The 23,800-nt window shown below is 39.9% G+C and overlaps 1 protein-coding gene across 7 annotated transcripts in view; it reads left to right on the plus strand.

Moving 5' to 3' along the window:
- Nucleotides 1-23,800, plus strand: part of TDP1 (tyrosyl-DNA phosphodiesterase 1) — a 118,191-nt gene that overhangs the window by 6,737 nt on the left and 87,654 nt on the right. For all 7 annotated transcript variants that reach the window (XR_007774434.1, XR_007774433.1, XM_050953264.1 and 4 more), the window contains exons 4-10: nucleotides 344-399; nucleotides 4,118-4,214; nucleotides 5,851-5,885; nucleotides 13,886-13,978; nucleotides 19,122-19,292; nucleotides 20,250-20,328; nucleotides 21,834-22,019. Coding sequence is in view for 5 of the 7 variants with exons in the window: in XM_050953264.1 (XP_050809221.1) it covers nucleotides 344-399; nucleotides 4,118-4,214; nucleotides 5,851-5,885; nucleotides 13,886-13,978; nucleotides 19,122-19,292; nucleotides 20,250-20,328; nucleotides 21,834-22,019 (717 nt within the window). In the remaining 2 variants the exon portion in view is untranslated. The remainder of the gene's footprint in view (nucleotides 1-343; nucleotides 400-4,117; nucleotides 4,215-5,850; nucleotides 5,886-13,885; nucleotides 13,979-19,121; nucleotides 19,293-20,249; nucleotides 20,329-21,833; nucleotides 22,020-23,800) is intronic.

The raw sequence follows: 23,800 nt of genomic DNA on the forward strand, positions 1-23,800 counted from the left end.
AAGTGAGCACTGTACACTTTGTATTCTGTGTTGTAACTGAAATCAATATACTTGAAAATGTAGAAAAACATCCAAAATATTTATAATTTTAAATTGGTATTCTATTATTGTTTGTGTGATTAATGCTGTGATTCATCATTTTTTTAATCTTGTGGTTAATTGCTATTTTTTAATAGTTTGCCGGCCCTACTTGAAATGTGCTCTAAAATATAAGTACTGCTGTATGCATCAGTAATTTTGAGTGCAAAATATTTCACCAAAGCAGCAACTACAGGGAGAAGTCTTTTTCTTTGCCTTTTTTTTTTTTTTTTAAACTGGCCTTTTCTTTTCTCTCCATTGTAAGTTTAACTATTGTATAGATGTGGAATGGCTCATAAGACAGTATCCACAGGAATTCAGGTATGACTTTTTAAGGATGTTTTATTAATACTATTTTAAAATCATAATGGTTTTTTTGTGTGTGTATGAGAATTACTTCAGTCTGGATGCACAAAAAGAGTTAGGTGTCTAGGTCCCTGTTTTAGATGCTTAAGTCCCAGTTTCAACTTCACTGCAATGCACAAAACTCCTGCTGAACTCATGTGGCACCTAAGATTTTGCTGTAAAGTTTTCTAGGTGCCTGTGTTTCTGTCTCTGAGCACGCACATTGCTGCCCCACTTTAGGTGCCTGAGAGCCTATCTTCTGCCTAGGTCCTCTGACCCCTGCTGCCTGTGTTAGCCCCCTCTAAAAATGCCAAGGTCAGGGCAGGCTGCGAAAAAGAGAGCATATTCTCACAAAACTGGAGGTTAACACTGAAGTTAGACTCACCAACCAGTCACGAACTGTGCTCCTGATCTCCCACACTGGTTATCAAGAATCTGAAAAAAAGAAATCACACCGCTCTCTTTATTCCAGTTCTCTGACTCCCAGTCAGCACATAGGTCCAATAAAGTGAGAAGTTATTTAAAAACTCTGCTCACTATACAAAATGTTCTTCTGATCCCCAAAGGGCCAGCCATATTGTCAGGTCAATATTAGTTTGGATCTTACCCAAAATACCACATTGCCAGCCAATCCTTTAGTATCTAAAATGAAAGATTTATTATAAAAGAACAAAAGAGTTGTTAAATGATCAAAGTGATCAGATATATAAGACTTCAGAGTCCATATATCAGATTCTTAGCAGCATTTGTGAGTTTGCTGGCTTGGAGAGTCCCTCTGGAACACATGCAAAGCTTGGATGGGTCTGTCAGTACTTTTCTTTGTTCAGTGCTTCAGTTTGTAGAGAAATTGGAGAGGTAAGAAGCAGAATTGAAGACAAAATGAAGAAGATGCAACTTCCTTTTTATAGCTTTTGCCATGTGGCTTGTACTTTCTTTGTCCCAAACACAAATTTACAGCATGTTGGAGTCCCCTGGTCACCAGCATGTCTCTACATGTCCTGCTGACTCGAAGTGAAGCCCTTGGCTTCTCTTAATGGGTCCGTTGTATAGCTGCTTGTCTGTCATGGAACTGGCTAGATGGGGTGATGCCAGTCTGTCTGGGGATGTGACCCAGAAAAACAGCAGAGGTTTGAGATACAGATATATCACACATTTATAACACACAATAGAAAGATCATACAAACATATAAACAAGATTATCATACTTGGAAAATCCTAACTTTTCTACTGATACCTTACACGGCATATATTATGTAAGATTCATTGCAATTTTATAATATTGGTATCAGTAATGTTATAAATGGTTGCTCGTATTCCATACAGGGTCATAAGCCCTACAACAATTCACAAACCGGGCAAGATAGGCATTCGAATGCCAGAGTCACATGCAGGGCCTGTTCTGGTAGGAGGACTCTGGTCACGCTTACAGCACACACAGTTGTGGATAGAGTGGAGTGGCAGGGAGATAGTAACAATAGTTGGGATTGTGATAGTACCCAGGGGTCAGAGTCCAATCATTCTGTGGGTGCTATGCAAGCATAGTTGCTGCCTCAAATGATGAGCAGTCTGGAAAGACCAGAAACAAAGGAAAAGAGGAGTGAAAAACAACATATAAGCAAAATAGTCCATGTGACAACAGGCACGTTTTTTGTTAATTCCTCCCTTTAACTAACACACACACACACAAAGAGTTTAAGCAGGAAGAAAAGAACAAGGTACGTCTGTGGCTGGTAAAAAGATAAATACAAGCTAACAGGGAGAAGCGTACTAACAGATAGGCTCAAATAAATGAATAGCATTCAGCCCTAAAACTGGATGGGCTGGTTGTACAAAAGGAGTTAAGTGTTGTGATGCTGAGTGTCTTAGCACCTAACTTTTGGGCACCTATAAAATCACTGATTCACAAATCCTGAGTTTGGCATCTGGGCTCTCTGTAAAATAAATGTGGAGAGAGGCACCTTTGACTGCAATTGACAAAACCCAGCATATGCTAGAAAAGGAGCTGCTAAGCTAGCCAATGGGAGATTCCAACAAGAGGGTGTGTGCTAAGCCCCACCTGTCTCATAGAGATATAGGCACTTAAGTCCAGGCTGCAGGGAGGCATGTATCTCTGCCATTCTCAACTGAGACTCTCTTTCCTGGAGTTGGGCTCTTGTGCTGTTTTTGGAAGAAGCCAGGAGGGGGAGAAGCTCCCTCCTGCCCTTCTAACTTTTAGACCAGTGGTGAGGGTATGCACCTGGGCTGTGGGAGACAAGTTTTCCCTTGGCCTGATGGGGAGAAGGGATTTGAACAGGAATCTGCCACCTCTCAGGTGAATGCCCTAACTGCTGGATTATTCTGATGTGGGGGGGCTCCCTCACTCTCTCATGTTTGAAGCTGTTCCACTTGGGATAAATAATTAGTCATTTGGGCCAGAGAACGAGAGAGAGCAAGCAAGCAAGAGTGACTCTATAACCATGAGGCTAGAGCACTCTTCCAGGATGTAGGAGACCCAGGAGCTAGTCCCCCTGTTCCAATGACTCTTTAACAATGAAGCTTCAGCAGGACAGATTGAGGGAGCCCAGTATCTGAATATATCATAGTCCAATGGTTAGAGCACTCACCTGAGAAGTAGCTGATCCATAGGCAGAGGGGGGACTTGAACCAGGCTTGTTGTTTTCCTCCTGAGTGAGATTGGTTGGTTAGTTAACGGGAGGAATTAACAGAAAATGTGCCTGTTGCCCAACTTTTTTTGTTGGTATGTTGTTTTTTCACTCCCCCTTACTTTGTTTTTTGTCTTTTCAGGCTGGTCATCATTTTGGGGCAGCAAGAATAATAGACCTCTGGGTCCTATCACAATACCAGTTCTTGTTAATATCTCCCTGTCACTCCATTCCATCCTCATCTTTGTGTGCCAGAGGCTTCTAAATAAAATGTGTGCATCATTCTCCTAAATGTTACTTTGCTGTTTCCATCACGCTAGAAATGCAGTAGAGTGGAGCATCAGAGAGTGAATATGACTATCAAAATGCTGTGGTGAACTTTGAGCAGGAGTGCTATGCAGATCACTGCCTAAGGGAGCCTTTCTCAATACGTCTGAATCTAAGATCTTCCCAGAGGATTTCATCTTCTGCTTCCTTTTTAGAGAGACAAAGTGGGCAATATGTTTTATTGAACCAAGTTCTGTTGGTGAAAGAGACAAGTTTTTGAGCTATAGAGTTCTGGGTGACCTAAAGAGGAGGTCCATGTAGCTTGTCTCTTTCATCGAGTGCTTCTTTAGGTCACCCAGAGCTCTGTGTAGCTCAAAAGCTTATCACTTTCACCAGCCATTGTTGGTCCAGTGGAAGGTATTACTTCACCCATCTTGTCTCTCTTAGATCTTGGGACCAGCGCAGCTACAACAATGCTGGAAGCCTTCCTTCTGAGACAGCTTCCCTTATGGTCTCTAAGTCACTCCCACTTCTCTTCCAGCTGAGTTTGTAGCACCTCTTTCTCAGAAGCTTATATCCTAATCACTTCTTTAAACTAATTTCTTAGTGTTATTGATTGGCAGTGCAAATTGTAGCTCCCTTTCTTTACTAGAGTATGTGAGATGGGAACCAGAAATTGTAGCTACGTGAAAGAGCAGCTACGGTAGATTGCTACCTTTGGGTAACCTGCTAACCCACCTGATAACATTTTTATTAAAATCATCACATTTTAATTTTGTTTTAAGGAAAAAACCATTATTAATAGTACACGGTGAAAAGCGAGAGTCCAAGGCTGAGCTGCATGCACAGGCACACCCATATGAAAATGTTCGTCTTTGCCAGGTAATTCACACTTAACTCATCCTTCTTCTGACAGTGTAACCTCTGCTGGAATACTGTAGTACAAAGGACTGTGCTAGCATAGATCATAATATTGTAGGGCAAATGGTATTTTATGAGAGTTCCATTTGTCTCCACACCAGTGGTTCCCAAACTGCGGTTCGTGAACCCCTGGAGGTTTGTGAAATGTTACAGGGGGTTGTTGGGGAAAAATTCCCTAATGACTGAAAGAGCTGTCCCTAGGAACCCCGGGCAGCACAGGGCCGGCAGCACAGGGCCCAGAGCCCCTGGATTTCCAGCAGCTAAGCAGATCAAAGCAAGCATATCTATCGCACTGAGGAGATTTAAACTTCAAGACTCCTTATAAGAAACAGAAAGGGAGGTGAACATTTTTTGCTGTTTTTAAAATTAAATAGGCAGCTAGTATTGTTTTTAAAATTATTATGAAGAACAAGTTTAAGCTTTGTTGTAACATGCACTGTTTGCCTGGACTGCTCAAGACCTGAAATGCTTATGTAGGAGGAACTCTTAAATACTTTCATGCTGTTTCTCATCTGATACTCCTTGATGAAACCTAGGAGCCTTGTCTTATAACAGGCTTATTCAAAGTGATACACGTTATGAAAGTGAGATCTTGGAAGACTGTTGCCGTTTTCATAATGTAATAAAAATAGTGTAATGATAGATAATAATAAATCGTGTGTAATAACATGTCATAAAAACAAATTTTATATTTCCAAGATCACTGCTTTTATAATTTATTCTCAGGTAAAGGAGAAAATCCCTGGAAATATTCATTTTTAAGAGAGGGTTTGTGAGGCTTGACATGCTAGTGAAAGGAGTTCACAGGCTGTTCAAGTTTGGGAACCGCTGCTCCACATCGACTATATTTTCCTAGCCGTGTGTTATTGTATGGTAGATGATTTGTTTGTACATAATGTCTTTCAGTACCTGATCATAAATCCTATGACTTCTGTGGGCTCCTCCACAATAAACATGCATTACATTCAACCTATTACTGAAATAAAAGGAAGCCATTTTTAAAAAAAAAAAAAACAAAAACCCTCCTCCTAAAGACATGATTGTGTATTTGAATATGTAAATTAGGTGTGGCCTTTGGTATTGCAACTACTAGATGCCAGTGGTTAACAAAATAAAATATTGTACTCCCAAAATAGTGGTCTGGAGTGGTCTGAGGGTGTCCCCCCCCCCCCCCCCCGACAGTGTAAATAAACAGTGTAGAAATCTAGAATTACTTTTCATCTGTAGTTTCCTATATGTTTTGCTTCTCTCTCCCCATGAAATACACCTTACTTTTAGCTTCCTGCAACAGAGTTGTTACACCCCAGAAGACTTTGAGTGTCTTTGGGAACACCTCTTATGATACAAAAAGAGCTTGGGCCTAATGTCTCACAGTCACAAGAATGGTGTAATATGTAAAGATTATTCACTTTTAGCAATTGGAGATTTCATCTACAGGTGCTTGGGGTAAAAGCGGCTGTCTTGTAATTTTGTGATTTCTCCATTAGAGAGCAGTAAACTGAAGCAAAATGCAAGCTGCAACCTTCTCTCGTTTTAATTGTAGCAGGATATTGTTTTTTTTAATGAAATAATTACCTAATTTTCATTGTTGTTCTAGGCTAAGCTGGATATTGCCTTTGGAACTCACCACACGTAAGTAATTGCTGTGAAGCAGGAAAGTCCGGTTTTTTTAAAGATAATAGAAAATGCTGGGCTGCTGTATAAAATGTATGGATTATCTCTAATGCTTTAAAGAGCAATTCATAGGGTGGGAAAGCTGGGATATAAAGATATGCTTTTGAACTTAAAAGCTAGTCTGTACGTTGGTAGAGACTGAGGTTTCAAAGAACTATGTAGTGTTCCCTGTGGTATTTACAAATGTTTATAAGTGGGGCCCTACCAAATTCACAGTCCATTTTGGTCAATTTCGTGGTCATAGGATTTTTAAAATAGTTTCACAGTTTCAAATGCAGCAAAGAATCCTGTGGCACCTTATAGACTAACAGACGTTTTGGAGCATGAGCTTTCGTGGGTGAATACCCACTTCTTCGGATGCATGTGGTGGAAATTTCCAGGGGCAGTATATATATGCTAGCAAGCAAGCTAGAGATAACGAGGTCAGTTCAATCAGGGAGGATGAGGCCCTGTTCTAGCAGTTGAGGTGTGAAAACCAAGAGAGGAGAAACTGGTTCTGTAGTTGGCAAGCCATTCACAGTCTTTGTTCAATCCTGAGCTGATGGTGTCAAATTTGCAGATGAACTGAAGCTCAGCAGTTTCTCTTTGAAGTCTGGTCCTGAAGTTTTTTTGCTGTAGGATGGCCACCTTAAGGTCTGCAATAGTGTGGCCAGGGAGGTTGAAGTGCTCCCCTACAGGTTTTTGTATATTGCCATTCCTAATGTCTGATTTGTGTCCATTTATCCTTTTCCGTAGAGACTGTCCAGTTTGGCCAATGTACATAGCAGAGGGGCATTGCTGGCATATGATGGCGTATATTACATTGGTGGATGTGCAGGTGAATGAACCAGTGATGGTGTGGCTGATCTGGTTAGGTCCTGTGATGGTGTCGCTGGTGTAGATATGTGGGCAGAGTTGGCATCGAGGTTTGTTGCATGGATTGGTTCCTGAGCTAGAGTTATTATGGTGCGATGTGCAGTTACTGGTGAGAATATGTTTCAGGTTGGCAGGTTGTCTGTGGGAAAGGACTGGCCTGCCACCCAAGGCCTGTGAAAGTGTGGGATCATTGTCCAGGATGGGTTGTAGATCCTTGATGATGCGTTGGAGGGGTTTTAGCTGGGGGCTGTATGTGATGGCCAGTGGAGTCCTGTTGGTTTCTTTCTTGGGTTTGTCTTGCAGTAGGAGGCTTCTGGGTACATGTCTGGCTCTGTTGATCTGTTTCCTTATTTCCTCGTGCAGGTATTGTAGTTTTGAGAATGCTTGGTGGAGATTTTGTAGGTGTTGGTCTCTGTCTGAGGGGTTAGAGCAGATGCGGTTGTGCCTCAGTGCTTGGCTGTAGACAATGGATCGTGTGATGTGTCCGGGATGGAAGCTGGAGGCATGAAGGTAGGCATAGCGGTCGGTAGGTTTTCGATATAGGGTGGTGTTAATGTGACCATCACTTATTTGCACCGTGTTGTCAAGAAAGTGGACCTCCCGTGTAGATTGGTCCGGGCTGAGGTTGATGGTGAGGTGGAAGCTGTTGAAATCGTGGTGGAATTTTTCCAGAGTCTCCTTCCCATGGGTCCAGATGATGAAGATGTCATCAATGTAGTGTAGGTAGAGAAGGGGTATGAGTGGACGAGAGCTGAGGAAGCGTTGTTCCAGGTCGGCCATAAAGATATTGGCATATTGTGGGGCCATGCGGGTGCCCATAGCAGTGCCACTGATCTGGAGATATATATTGTCATCAAATTTGAAATAGTTGTGTGTAAGTATAAAGGCACAGAGCTCAGCAGCCAGTTGTGCTGTGGCATCGTCAGGGATAGTGTTCCTGACAGCTTGTATTCCATCTGTGTGTGGGATGTTTGTGTAGAGAGCCTCTACATCTATGGTGGCTAGGATGGTGTTTTCTGGGAGGTGACCAATGCATTGTAGTTTCTTCAGGAAATCAGTGGTGTCATGGAGATAGCTGGGAGTGCTGGTGGCATAGGGTCTGAGTAGAGAGTCCATATATCCAGACAGTCCTTCAGTGAGAGCCAATGCCCGAGATGATGGGGCGTCCAGGATTTCCGGGTTTGTGGATCTTGGGTAGTAGATAGAATAACCCTGGTCGGGGCTCTAGGGGTATGTTGATTTCTTCTGGTGTTAGTGTGGGGAGTGTCCTGAGTAGATGCTGTAGTTTCTTAGTGTATTCCTCAGTGGGATCTGAGGGAAGTGGCCTGTAGAATTTGGTATTGGAGAGTTGTCTGGCGGCCTCCTTTTGGTAGTCAGACCTGTTCATGATGACAACGGCACCTCCTTTATCAGCCTCTTTGATGATAATGTCAGGGTGGTTTCTGAGGCTGTGGATGGCATTGCGTTCTGCACGACTTAGGTTGTGAGGCAAGCGATGTTGTTGTTCCACGATTTCTGCCTGTGCACGCTGGCGGAAGCATTCAATGTATAGGTCCAGATTGTCATTTCGACCCTCAGGAGGAGTCCATGTGGAATTCTTCTTCTTGTGCTGTTGGTGGGAGGGCACCTGTGTATCAGTGCACTGTTCAGTGTTGTCCTGGAAGTATTCTTTGAGTCGGAGACGGCGAAAGTAGGCTTCCAGATCGCCACAGAACTGTATCATGTTGGTGGGGGTGGCAGGGCAGAAAGAGAGTCCCCGAGATAGGACAGACTTTTCTTCTGGGCTGAGTGTGTAGTTGGATAGATTGACGATATTGCTGGGTGGGTTAGGGGTACCACGGTTGTGGCCCCATGTGGCAGGTAGGAGTTTAGACAGCTTACAGTCCTTTTTCCTTTGTAGAGAGGTGAAGTGAGTAATGTAGATCTCCTGTCTTATTCTAGTGAAGTCCGTTTGTATAGAAGTTTGATTATTAATGAGAGTCTCCAGGTTGGAGAGCTCTTTTTTGATGTTTTCTTGTTTGCTGTATAGGATGCTGATCAGGTGGTTCCTCAGTTTTTTTGATAGAGTATGGCATAATCTCTCACTGTGGTCTGTGTAGTATGTAGATAGCAGTGGATTTTTTACCTTTAGTCCATGTGGTATGATGTCCATCCATTTGCATTTGGAAAGGAAGATGATATCTGTCTGTATTTGTGCAAGTTTCTTCATGAGGTTGATGGGTTTCCACTCCATACGGCTAAATGCAGTGCCTTGCATGGTGTCAAGTATCAGAGGGGTAGCCGTGTTAGTCTGGATCTGTAAAAGCAGCAAAGAATCCTGTGGCACTGTACATTGGCCAAACTGGACAGTCTCTACGGAAAATAATAAATGGACACAAATCAGACATTAGGAATGGCAATATACAAAAACCTGTAGGGGAGCACTTCAACCTCCCTGGCCACACTATTGCAGACCTTAAGGTGGCCATCCTACAGCAAAAAAACTTCCAGGACCAGACTTCAAAGAGAAACTGCTGAGCTTCAGTTCATCTGCAATTTGACACCATCAGCTCAGGATTGAACAAAGACTGTGAATGGCTTGCCAACTACAGAACCAGTTTCTCCTCTCTTGGTTTTCACACCTCAACTGCTAGAACAGGGCCTCATCCTCCCTGATTGAACTGACCTCGTTATCTCTAGCTTGCTTGCTAGCATATATATACTGCCCCTGGAAATTTCCACCACATGCATCTGAAGAAGTGGGTATTCACCCACGAAAGCTCATGCTCCAGAACGTCTGTTAGTCTATAAGGTGCCACAGGATTCTTTGCTGCTTTTACAGATCCAGACTAACACGGCTACCCCTCTGATACTTGACAGTTTCAGGTGTTTACAGCTGAAATGTCACAGTGTTGTGGTGGTGTAACCATGGGGGTCCTGACTCAAAAGGAGGTTGTGGGGGGGGTTGCATGATTGCCACTCTTCTTCTGCTCTGCTGCTGGCGGTGGCGCTGCCTTCTGAGCTGGGCAGTGCCCAGCTCTAAAGCCAACTTTACTGCCAGCAGCAGCGCAGAAGGGAGGGTCACAGGATATGTGGGGGTGGTCCCTTGGATCCTGGCACATGATAGGCGCTCCCAGCTGGGGTGCCACCAGCCCTGCCCCTTCCCTACAATAGCCAGGTATCATGGGAGAGATCAGATTGCACAGTCTGTGATGTGTTTTTCATAGCCATGAATTTGGTAGGGCCCTATTTATAAGAGTCACAGTGCTTTTTTAATTTCTCAGCCATAGCTAACTCTATGAAGGAGACTTAATATTTTTAGCCTGTTATTCTTTTTCTCATTTAATAAGTCATGGATTTCTAGCCTTTGATTTAAAAAATTATTCTAGGAGATTAAAACACACTGTCTGTTTAAAAAAAAAAAAAAAAAAAGAAAGTGGGAGAGAAAATGACTTGCAAGTTACAAGGATAATTGCCTAGTCAACAAACTGAAGGTAGCAGTAAATAATCAGACTTGCACATAGTCCAGGAATAAAGGCTGCTGTTCTGTAATCAATCTTGGGCAGATTTCAGTAGACCAGGCCACTCAAATATGCTGCACTCACTTTTGCAGTTCCAGTTCTTCTTGCGGTGCAATACAAACATGTATCTTTAAAAATCTTTACAAATCCAGACTAATGGCCATTCACTACAAAAGCAAGTTTAAAAGGAAGCTGATGTCTCTTTGGAAAGTTTTAAATGGTGTGTGTGGACATATATATTTAAGATGAAACTTGCATTTTATAGTATGCTTGTGGTTGACAGGATTTATTGCTGAAAAATGATACTTGCGACACTGTCAAGATTGGAACCTGAACATTGTCTGCATTGTTACTGATAAAACAAGCTAAGAACTTTTCTGTCTGTTGGTGAAACAAAACAGTTATGGTGCAATTCATCTGAATGCAGATGGTACCCATAATACTCTAAGCACTACTTAAGCAATAATGACTTGGTATTTAATGGTGCCTATGGTGGTTTACAGGTTATCTGAACTGGGATGAATTTAATCCTTGATGCTATGTCAGTACACATCATCCCATGATCCATATAGTTTAACAGAGGAGAAAGGCTACTGCTATATGGCTTGGGACCCCTCCTTTCCCCCTATATTGGTATCATTTCTGTTTTCCAGTGGCATATTTTATTCCCATACAACTTAGATTTTAGACATATCAGAAAAGGCTCTTGCAAAGTGAAATTTCAGGACATCTCTGATTTGTCTTTTTTTCCTATCTATTCTTTGGTTATAAAAAAAGTCCTAGGAGAATAAAACAGGTTTGCGCTAGAAAAAGAAAACAGAACTGGGAGCAAAAGGGTTGGATTTTTAAGTAACTGCTCCAGATAGTTTTTCCATTTTCTGAAACTGTGTCACAAATGGACTCTTTACAACTCGGTATAGCAGAGTATTGAGTTTGTAACCTGCAAGCCAAAGGTATAAAACGTCCTTAGTCAGTGGACCCTTTCTGAGTTTGAGATAGAAAAACAGTACTACTTGGACTTCAGACATTCCAACACCTAACTCTGTTGAAATTGGTAACCGACTTCCATGGAAACTTATGAAAAGCTGAAATGAAGCTAAAAAGTGGGTTTGAAAGGATGAGCGTCTTAAATTAACTTTCTCATGAATATGCCTGCAGCTGACCTTCCTCTTGTTTATCCAGGGAGGGGAATGCAAGAGAGGGGAAAAGAAATCAGTACTTGTAACAAACAAAAAGAGTCATACTGTTCCAGTCAGCTTCTCTTTCTGGATGAGACAGGCCGTTGTCTGTTCCTGAGTCAAAGAAGTTAGGCTGCAGGAATGAATGGTTTATTCTTAAAATTATGTTCATTATTTATTTAAACAGAAAGTGGTTCTTAACCTTAACAATAGCACAGCTGGCATTCCACTATCATCCTTTTAAAAAAAGCCTTCAAATGTTTTTGTCTATAACTAGTTAAATGGCATGAATAACATTGTGTAGCATAGCACGAACATCCCATCTTCATTAACGTATTCTCTGTATGCTCCATTTTATTTTGTTCCTCCCAATGTATTTTGAGTTGTTTTAAATGATCATATTAAATGTTAAAGTTCTATTCAACCCTAATGTTTTTAAAACGTGCATCCTCTGACTGCCTTTCAGAAGTGCATTACCCAAAAGACCCAGTCCATTGCCGATGAAGCTTTGCGGTCTCCTGTGGGCCCAGCAACTGAAAATATTTTAATCGCAGACCTTGGAACGTAACAAAACACATTTCATTCCAAGACAAATAGAGAAGACTGTAACGCGGGCGTTATGTATCTGTTGGTTTGCTTTTGTGGCCACAGGCTGCACAGAGTCAACCACTGTGTTTTAGAGGTTTCTGGAAGAGTATTTTTGACAGCTGCCATTAACTTTAACTTGATCGTTCTTATAAAGATTAGACTTTCATAGAATTGTAGGATTAGTAGGGCTCTTGAGAGGTCATCTAGTCCAGTCCCCTGCACTCATGGGATGATTATTATCTAGACCATCCTTGACAGGTGTTTGTCTAACCTGCTCTTAAAAATCTGCAGTGATGAAGGTTCCACAACCTCCCTGGGCAACTTATGTCAGAGCTTAACTACCCTGACGGGAAGTTTTTCCTAATGTCCAGCCTAAACTTCCCTTGCTGCAGTTTAAGCCCATTGCTTCTTGTCCTATCCTCAGAGGTTAAGGAGAACAATTTTTCTCTCTCCTCTTTCTAACAACCTTTTATGTACTTGAAAACCGTTATCATGTCCCCTCCCAGTCTTCTCCTCTCCAGACTAAATAAACCCAGTTTTTTCAATCTTTCCTCAAAGGTCATGTTTTGTAGACCTTTAATCATTTTTGTTGCACTTCTCTGGACTTTCTCCAATTTCTCCACATCTTTCCTGAAATGTGGTGTCCAGAACAGGACACACAACTTCAGCTGAGGCCTAATCAGTGCAGAGTAGAGTGGAAGAATTACTTCTTGTGTCTTGCTTACAACACTCTTGCTAACACATCCCAGAATGATGTTTGCTTTTGTTGCAACAGTGTTACACTGTGGACGTATTTAGCTTGTGAGCCGCTGTGACCCCCAGATCCCTTTCTGCAGTGCTTCTCCCTAGGCAGTCATTTCCCGTTCTGTATGTGTGCAACTGATAGTTCCTTCCTAAGTGGAGTACATTGCATTTGTCCTTCAGACCATTTCTCCAGTTTGTCCAGATCATTCTGAATTTTAATCCTGTTCTCCATAGCACTTGCAACCCTCTCAACTTGGTATCATCCGCAAACTTTGTAAGTGTAGCTCTATCTAGGTTGTATTTCCTTAGTTTGTTTACGAGAGGGTCATGCAAGATAGTAACAAAAGCTATACTAAAATCAAGATGTACCACATCTACCGCTTCCCCCTATCCACAAGGCTCGTTACCCTGTCAAAGAAAGCTATTATGTTGGTGTGACACAATTTGTTCTTGACAAATCCATTCTGACTGTTACTTATCACCTTATCATCTTCTGGGTGTTTGCAAATTGAATGCTTAATTATTTACTCCATTATTTTTTTGAGTACTGAAGTTAGGCTGACTTTGACACAAACCGTAATGTAAAAATGCTTATTTCATAGTCCAGTCGCACTGGGTAAAGAATTTGATGTATGAGTTTCCCAAAACTACATTATGTTGAGATCCCTAATTGTGTTGCCTTAACTATGTCAGGAGCACAAGTGAAACTACAATATCCATTTTCAGTAACGGGTGTTTCAATCCCAGTTTGCTGAACACTAATGTTCAAAGATTAAGGCAAAATTTCTGAAGATGATCTCAGCCACATAAGTTTAGAGTTATATTTTGTAATAGTTAAGAGACTGTATGATCCTATGCTAAGGAAGAGATGGAGGTCCCTTGTAAACCTCTGTTTTCACTGCAGGGATATGCAGGATCCAGGTCTGGAGTCAGGCTGCCTAGACCTTACAAAGTCTCCAGTCCTTCATAGTGCAGTTAATTATCCAAATGATTTGAGAGGAATGGGGTTTATTAGAGCAATCTTTTGAATTTTTATTGTGCTCTGTATTTTCTTACTATGATACTTCATGAATTTTGTGCACTTATTTCTAAGGAAAATGATGTTGTTGTTATACGAAGAAGGTCTTCGAGTTGTGATACACACATCCAATCTTATTGATGATGATTGGGACCAGAAAACTCAGGGGTAAGCAACCATTTTTTTGTTATTGTAGAGGCTTTGCTACCTACCAGTTGTTAAATAAGGAGGCTCCGTGTCTCATGCTGTATTGTGTGTTGAAGATGACCTGAAAAATGAAGTCAAGTATCAGGGGGTAGCCGTGTTAGTCTGTATCCACAAAAACAACCAGGAGTCCGGTGGCCCCTTAAAGACTAAGGGATTTATTTGAGCATAAGCTTTCGTGGGTGAAAAACCTGCATCTGTAACTTTCACTTCTTGCATCTTGAAGAAGTGAGGCTTTTCACCCACAAAAGCTTATGCCCAAATAAATCCCTTAGTCTTTAAGGTGCCACTGGACTTCTTGTTGTGTTTTTTTTGTTGAAAAATGAAGATGAGGAATGGACTTTTTTTCTTCTTCTCTTTTCCTGTTAAATAAATAAGGCCTGCTAGGAGTTTGTGTGTAGTGTGGTGGTGGTGGGGGTTTTGTCTTACTTTTACTATCTACTGTGGCTCTGCAATGCCATGTCGGGAAACTGGATTTACCTATGCAATCACAATAGATACATAACTGGGGACAAGATTGGGACTCTCACTCTCTTTTATTGATGTTAATTCATGAGAATAGGAAAAACACAGATTGACTTTCAGATATGGAGGGATTTGAAAAACTATGGTCAACATTTTAAAATTTGGATGTGTAAAATTAGCAACCTAGATCCTTATTTAGGCATCTAAAAAGTGAAGTGACTATCACATGCACTAAACTTGTGCATCCCCATTGACTTCCATGAAAGATGCAGTTGCTCTGTTAATTCTGAAAATAGGGAAGTGTATTTAGATGTCTAGACTGAGGCATCTAAATGTAGGCAGCCAAGTTTTCAAAAATTATATACTTGGCCTACTGTATGTTTTTACTTGTAAACTGACCAAATTTGATCTGGAAACAACTGAGATACAATTAAACATTCCATGATACCATTTTTATAGTGTCTCTTTTCAGAATAAAACTGCACTTTTTTGTGGTTTCTTCCAGATGACTGATTATTAATAGCTGTAATTCCTTAGGACTTGATTCTTTGAACACTATAGGTGCTTAACTGATTTTCAAAGGTATTTAGGTGCCTAAAGATGTAGTTAGGTGCCTAGTGTTTTGAAAAAGCCCCATATCAAATGAGGCAACTAATTCCCTAAATGTCTTCACTAAAATTTCGTCACCATTAAGAACATATCAAAGATGGCTGGCTGGCCTTATAGGATGAGTAGTATGGGAGGGAACGCTCAGCAATAAGAGTAAAGCTCATCTGTGCAGGGAAACAGAACCTTCTCTGGGGCTGGTCCAAGAGAATGCAATGGATTCTGCCAGGAGCTAAGAATCATCACAAACTCACCACTTCTTGCTCCAAATGCTAGGCATATTTCTTTGCCTTTGCGTTCCCTATTTTAAACACACAGCAATAGGTATACACCTCTACCTCAATATAATGTGACCCGATAAAACACGAATTCCGATATAATGCGGTAAAACAGTGCTCTGGTGGCGGTGGGGGCACACTCTGGCAGATCAAGGCAAGTTCGATATAACGCGGTTTCACCTATAACCCGGTAAGATTTTTTTGGCTCCCGAGGACAGCGTTATATCGGGGTAGAGGTGTATTTATTTAACAAACTAAAAAAACCAAAACAGACAACAGACGTCTACCAAAACAAGACACTTCACTGTGCATACTTCTCCATTTGGGAAGAGGATGAGAGAACAAATGTGACAAATGTAGTGAGTATGCTTAATCCACTATTGGACAATGCTCAAATATTGCCTCATCACCATACTATGAAAAAGTATGTAGACTAGGATAGATCTCCCCCTCTGCTTGCTTGCTCTGTCCAAAGGCGTGTCACAGTCAGTATATGCAGGGGACCCTAAGGACTGTTCTCCAGGTGCTTCTGCCATGACCTCACTTACTGTGCAATGGCCAGTGGAGTGGGACTAACATATGAGGGGGGAGTGTGCCTCAATTCCTGAAGCAGGGTGGCAGTGATTTATGTTCCAGGGAGCTCTGAGGAATTCTCTGAGGCAAATTCTGGCACTCACACCTGAGGCATGATGTGCTTTAATGGCATGACAGACTCCTACATTATTAGAAATGTGAAATTTTAGAAAATAGTCTGCCTAAAATACTTAACATTGCAAGCTCAGTTATGTTTGTTGAGCCTTAAGTTTCTTTGTACTGTAGCAGAAGCACAGGACATTTAGCAAAAATGGGCTTAATTAATTGTTTGGTTTTAGCACTTAGGGGCCACAGTCACGAGTGGGACTCCATTGTGTTAAGTGCTGTACAAATGCAGAGTAGAAAGATGGTTCCTATCACGAAGAACTTGGTTAAAATTATGGTAATGGCTGAGATCTGAGCTGTGTGTAAGACTGTGAGAAAACCACAGGTTGAGATTTTTGTTGTGGAAGCCACAACTTTCAACATACACTGCAACTTTTAGCACAAAGGGGCTTTTTATAATTGCTGCAAGTTTGAGTGGTGTTCTGATTCTGTAAACCAGGTTTCAAAGCCACTCACTTAAATTTGACCTGGGTGCCCAAAATTTGAGTAAGTGGGATTGGGTCTGGAGGACTCAAATTTAACCCCACACCAAAACCACAACTACACCTCTACCCCGATATAACGCTGTCCTCGGGAGCCAAAAAATCTTACTGCATTATAAGTGAAACCACGTTATATTGAACTTGCTTTGATCTGCCGGAGCGTGTAGCCCCACTCCCGCAGAGCGCTGCTTTACTGCATATTATCCGAATTGGTGTTATATCGGGGTAAAGGTGTATGACAAACAGTGGTAGCAACTTCTGAACCGATAAATCGCGACAGCGAAGAAAGTCGTGACATGTAAGAAATATTACCCTTACCAAATATAAGAAACCTAAGCAAGCCATCATTGTTTTTCTTTTTTCTTCATTTCTGACCACTTCAGGTTTTTGAGCCAATTTCAATCCTTTCATTATGAGAAGCTGTGTTCATTAATTATGCAAAGATTGACCCATTTACATAGAAAGTTTTAACTATTATGAAGAAACCAAAACAGCTACTTAGAAGTCCACACATTTAACTTTTTTTAGTGTCTCTCTACTGAGCAGATATACTCCTAGTTCTGTTTATTAAAACAGATACTGTATGAGAGAAAGCATAACTGAACAGTTTCATGAGGAATATTGGCTCATAAGCGTTCTGTCAAGACAGTTATAAGGCTGAGATAGTGTTTGGGGCCTTCTTAAATCACTCTTTTATGGTCTCCATCTCACTGAAGCAAAAGCCTATTAGAGGTTTTTGAGAAGCAGCAGAAAACATAACCAGTATTTTTTATTTTAAAATGTCTTTTTTTTTTTTTTTTAGAGATGCCTGTGACTTCAGTGTTTTATTATTCTCTGGTCTTCTTTCTGCCAGTTGGATTTTACAGAGAACCATGCAGGCATGAAACCAGGCCTTTTTGAGTTCCTGGCAAGTTACCCTACTACTCAATCATTTAAAAAAGAATAATTTCTCATTTATCAGAACTTTGTCCATCACAATTTGTGTGTATAAATTCTGGTATCTAGTTGTTGCAACATGCAGGATTCCCAGTGTGATGAGTCCCATTGGAATTGTAGATGTTTCAATTATGGAAGACAGTACATATCCTTTGAGAATTTAATGAAGGCTTTGGTTACTATAGCTACAGTGAAGTGAAATAGGAAAGGATATCTTGACGGTGGGCTTACAGTCTACCCAGAATGCAGATTAACTCATAAGAGTGTTTTTCCATTTGCCATAGGAAAGAAAATAAGACCCATAATTTTTTTTAAAGAAGAGAAAATGTGTTAAAAAAGCAACTAGGAGATAGTTAGACCTGATAAAACCACTGTTCACACAAATCTATCAACATATGGTAGAGCTATTTTATTGTTCCTGAATTTGAAAGTAGCTCACTATTTTGGAATATCAGCATAATGTTTTACTTTCTATGATTATGAATTGCCTTTGGAATCCTTGAGAGAACTCGTACTGCAGGGTTAAGCAACAGCAGCAAGGTATTTTCAGCATCTATATCTTTATGAATGCCACTTATTATTTATATATATTATATAGCAGTAGTGCCCAAAGGCCCCAAATCAGGATGGTGGGCCTGTTGTACTACGTAAACACCTGGAAAGACCCTCCCCCACAGAATTTATAATTTTCAAAAGGTAACCTCTGTCCTACTCCCTTCCTGCTCTCTCCCCTGCCCCTCCCTCCACTAACAACTTCTTTATGCCTCGTTAATTTCAAAAAGTTGTCTGATCTTCTAATACTCTCAGGAAAAAACTCTCCCATCCTCTTCATAAGACTTTGGAGAACCCTGAACAGGAGATCTAGGGTTGTGAGGAGGCTTATGGAAACAACAATAGTCTCCTATCTAGAACCCTAATCTTCTGAAGAGGACGTTACTGACTTCCTTTGGAGGAGGATAGTGGCAGATCCGCACCCTTCTCCATAATAGAAAGGATTTTGGGAGGTGACTGAGACTCACTCCCCTTTCTTGTGTCCCCACTTCTTCTGTGCTGAAAGAAATTTTGGGGTGACAAATGATTGTCCCCCTTTCTTCAAAGCATAAAGACCTTTCAGGCCCTCTAGCTTTGGTTCATTTAACTCTTTGTCATTTCATGAATTAGTAGATAAATCTATTTTGCAGCAGAGCAATTTTCAATTTGTGGTGACAGTTCTGGATACAAGTTGTATAACATTTGTATATACACTGTAGATTTATGGAATGGGGATAAATAGTCAAAGTGGTGCACAGTCTGTGACCCAGTGAGTGTAACTGCAGGCTAGTGCTCCAAGAAATTTATAATGGATAATATGGTTGCCATTCTGTTTTGACAAAATAATAAATTGTGCTCTTAATTAACCTTCCATTTATATCTAAAGAGTGAGCTGAGATTACTGTGCATGTTTGACAAATTGATTAAGCCAGTCATTTTATTAGTAATTAGTAATTAATAAAATGACTAAATCATCACCTAATTAAACTATATTTCTATCTGGCATTCTGAGTGGACTTCTGGATCTACTTTTCTTAGAATATATATATAATGCAATATATGATAAGGGAATAAATATAATGCCTTAGTGTTTCTCTCCTACTTTTTTAGAATATGGCTAAGCCCCCTATATCCACGGCTACCGCCTGGAACCACTGGTTCTGCTGGTGAATCTGTAACCAATTTTAAGTCTGACCTAATACACTATTTGATGAGTTATAATTCCCCTACTCTCAAGGAATGGGCTGACATCATCCAAGGGCATGATCTTTCAGAGACAAGGTATGTATCATTTCAGGCTACCTTTTAACGTGGATATCTTTATGCTCTTTTAAGAGGCTAGGCATTCAATGTAGGTTATACAGAGTTGGAAGGGTTTTATTTAAGAGATTTCTGAGATATGGATTTTAAGAATTGTAATCAGAAAAACTAATCTAGAAATGCAATTTAATATTGTCAGTTAATGTATGTTAAGGGGTACAAAGTTCCTTTGCTTTTTATAGCAATTTTAGGATAAGTCACTGGACCCCAGAACTAAATGAAAAATTGTTTATTTAAATGTAGAATTTGTAAGCACCAACTGGGGTGTGGGCGGGGAAGAGGAAGCTGGAAGACCCTCTGTAAACTATGCTGGAAATGCAGAGAACCCAGCTTTAGAGGCCAGAGAGACATTTTCTGTACAAAAGAATTGAGATGGATTTTCTGTTAGCAAAAGACTGTCTGCTAAAAAGCAAAGAATAAATCTGTATATAACTTTGGTAGAAAGGAAAGAGACGATATGGAGAGGCTGGCATTTTGGTATCAGGCTAGCAATCAGAAATGGACAATAGTAACAAAATACATTGAATACAATCCAGCTACTCTGTTTGTATTATTAATTCTGTTGTATTTATGTATACTGTATTTTGGCAATGCTTATATATCAGGCCATGCTGATAAAGTTACTTAAATTAAAATCAGTGCTGAATCTTGTAAATTAAAATTGTCTGTGTACATTTCTCTCTAATGTGCAGTGTTTTAGATTCAGATTGAGATTTACATGCTAAATGGAAGATGATGGCTTTGTCTATAAAGTAAACTACTCTTTCTTCCACTTTCTGTTCCTCACCTTGCAATTCTGGATGCTAGTTTGCTTGAAATGGCTTATGTCCCTGACTCATTTTTATCTTCTCTCTCTTTTATTTGGTTGATAATACTTCAAATCCTAAATGAACTAATATATTTAATGTTTTTTTAAAGAGTATATCTGCTTGGATCAACCCCAGGACGATACCAAGGCAACCAAAAAGAAAAATGGGGTCACCTTAGACTTAGAAAGGTATTGGAATTGTTATATTCACTTTTTTCTCTTCTTATTTTCCTTCTCTCTTTTCATAAACAACTTTTGTGCAGACTTCTTTTGGTTATTTTTAATCTTTCCATCCCTTCATTACAGTTTTCTAATGTTAACTGTAAGCTACTTAGCGCCTTTCTTCCAACATATATGGCTATCAGAATGACATTTTCTAAAGGCAGTGGCAAAACCATAGATTATGGACTCTGCATATCATGATGACACACTTATTGCATATGTCGGTAAATAGCAGATCAGAAACCATTTTAGTGGAAGAGGAATACTTACTTGAATAGGCGCATAGCACAATTTGTCTGCAGGCGTGACAGAGGAAAAAGTCAAATTGCATATTTTACTATAGGATATCTTTCCATTAAGGATTACTGTAAAATACTCTCTTTTTTTTTTTTATGGTTCTGTACAGATTTATTCAGAATTGTAAGAAGATGCCTCATGTTGTCTGTTATATGCACATTTCCAAAGTTGAGAAGGCACTCTATACCTAACACCTCTTTGGCATGTGGTAATTTCATGCTCTGCCAAACTTTTTTACCTGCCTTTCACAAATGTCAGTGACCTGCTAAATGTGTCATTTTGTTTCATTCATTTTCCACTCAAAGAAGTATCCACACTTTGACCTCTGATAATCTGAGCTACATGCTCCCTCATTATGACATAATGGAAAGTCAGAGACTGCAGATAGCTTTCAACCTTTCACTGGACAAGAAAATTATAAAGGGTAGATCCCCCTTGTAAAGTAAATGTTTGAATATGTATGTATATTTTATGGTTGTATTGAAAAACTCTCACCTTTTAGAGTGTGAATGCAGCTCTTATCATGAAGCCAGTTAGAGCGTCTGTGGTGTCTAACCTTTTCTCAGATAATTTAATTGGCATTTACGTCCTTGTGAACTTCGTTTTGCATATTTTCCTAATTAGCTTTTCAGTAAGAATATCTTAGAAAGAATTTTGAAGAGGAAATTTTCTGTTCTCCCTTCGCACTATGCGTGCATGCACACACACACTCCTTCTCTCCTTTTTCTCTGTATCACTTTCACTCTCTCCTGGACATTTGAGGCTGGGAATTTTCAAAGGAGGCTAAGGGAGTCAGGTGCTCGATATCCATCAGATTTCAAAAGATTTAGGTGACTAACTTCCTTAGATTCTTCTAATAATCCCAGCCTCCATGTTTCAGGAAGAATCTGGCAGTTTTAGCTCATTTGAACAAAACTATTCATGATCTCTTTTCCACATGGAAGAGAGCATCATGGTTTTGGAAAAAAAAATTTTTCAGTTAAGTAGCGTTTTATATTGGACTCTTGAATAGATAATCTAACTTTTTTCATTAGTGGCAAATTAACTGCTTAATTATAGAGAGCATCAAACAAGAGCTTAAATACTGAAACCTGGCTATAAACTTTTTGTTATGTAGTTTGTGATGTAGTTTGACATGTTGAAGTCTAACAAAATGTTTTTATTTTCCCAAATAGCTTTTGAAAGAGTATACATCAGCAATACCAGCACAAGAATCTTGGCCAGTGATAGGACAGTTTTCAAGTATTGGATCAATGGGAGCTGACCAGTCCAAGTGGTTGTGCTCAGAATTTCGAGAGAGTTTGGTTATGCTAGGCAGTAGTGTGAAGACTCTAGCAAAACCTGACGTTCCTATTCATTTGGTATGTTTTCAAGGTGGTAGTGGTTGGTATTTTTTTTTAATGTTTACCCACTTATTTTTTTTTCCAGTGTTCAGAGTAGGATAACACAAACATGTCTCATTGTTGTAAACATCAGTTTGCCATGATTTTTCAAAAAAATTATCAAGGATTTTCCACTTAAAATTGCCAAAGTGGAGGAATTTTTTTTCTACAATTATTTATTGTTAAAAGAATAAAATAGTTATTGTACCTATGTGATGTACAAAATCAAAGCCTTAGAATCTGGCTTTCAACTTACAGGACAATTCTCCAATGTTTTTTAAGTCAGGCATGAGACATTGGTATATCAGCAGATGAGAATTAAGTTTATTCTCTGTGATTTTACTCAAAAATAAAGGGGATGATTGGCAGAAAACATGCAATTATTTTCTGTCTGCAACCCAGTAGAGATGACAACTTTTTGTATAACTCGAACTAGATTTTTGGTTTAGCTTTTTGTATTTTTCTCCCTTTCATAATTATTTCACAATTCTATCCTTTTTTGTCAAGGTAATTTGGGCAAAACTAACCCTCTTGAGTTACCTCTTGATTAGTATATAACCACATCTCTATACTGTGCACATTTTCTCTATCCCAGTAGAAAAACTAATTTAAACATTTTTAAGAAAAGGATTTAATGTAGCTATTTTAGCTCTACTGTAGGATTTTGCCTACAGCACTGTGACCACCTGGGTTTTAACGTCAAAAGGAGGGAGAAATTGGGTTATGGAACTGTAGAAAGATCCTAAATCATTTTGCAAACTGTGTATATGAGAGTTGGCCATCACTAAAATACATCTTCCACTGGAGTAGGATATAGCAGTCATTCTCAAACAGCAACATAACGTAATAGGTTTTGGAAAGAGAAGGGTAGAATAATTTTTCTTTTGAAATTGCAAGGAAAATATAAGGGCTGGTTTACGCTGAAAACTTACATTGGCATCACTAATCTCTCAGGATTGTGAAAAAGCCACACTACTGCGGGACATAGCAGTGCTGACCTAACTCCCTGGTGTAGACAGTGCTAGGTTTATAGAAGAATTCTTTGGTTGACCCAGCTACCATCTCTCAAGGAGGTGGATTATCTACAGCGACAGGAGAACTCCTCCTGTCGTCAAGGTGAGCTGTGCTGTTGTAGCATTTTAAGTGTAGATATACCTTAAGTAGGGAAAATGTATTTTGCCTGGAGCACCAAGAGGCAACATATCTAGTCCCTAAAAGTCCTCTGAAATCTTTGTGACCACAAGTGGAGAGAATTTTTTTACATTTAATCTAGAAGATGGTATTTTCTTCCCACGGCTGTGTTTGTTTTCTATTTTGGAAACTGTGATGCATCCCAGAAACATCAATTTTATTTTAAGTTCAAATCACCAAAGTGTTCTAAAATGTAGTTCCCAAAATGCGAGGTGTTCTGTTTTCATTCCACATCCTATAATCCCCTCTTCGTGTATCTCCTCATGTGGCAGTATCCATGTCTCCATTGAACTCCTCCATCATTTTAGATACAAGAGAAAAAAAGAGAAAGGACAGAGTCTTGTAAACTAGAACTTAGGAATAGATTTATCAGTCAGGGAAGAGCCCACTGTGACATCAGGGGTATTACTTGGAATATGTTTGTTGGAGTTTCTGCTGATTTCAACCTTGATTTCATGGATATTCAGCCAGCAGCAGTGTAAGATAACTGACAGAATAAGTGTTGAATGTTTGTTACTAGTTCATACATAATTTTCCCCTTTGGGTAGTTTAATTTCAATAAAATTTAG

The sequence above is a fragment of the Gopherus flavomarginatus genome, chromosome 5 (assembly GCF_025201925.1).
Source record: "Gopherus flavomarginatus isolate rGopFla2 chromosome 5, rGopFla2.mat.asm, whole genome shotgun sequence".
Classification (NCBI taxonomy): Eukaryota; Metazoa; Chordata; order Testudines; family Testudinidae; genus Gopherus; species Gopherus flavomarginatus.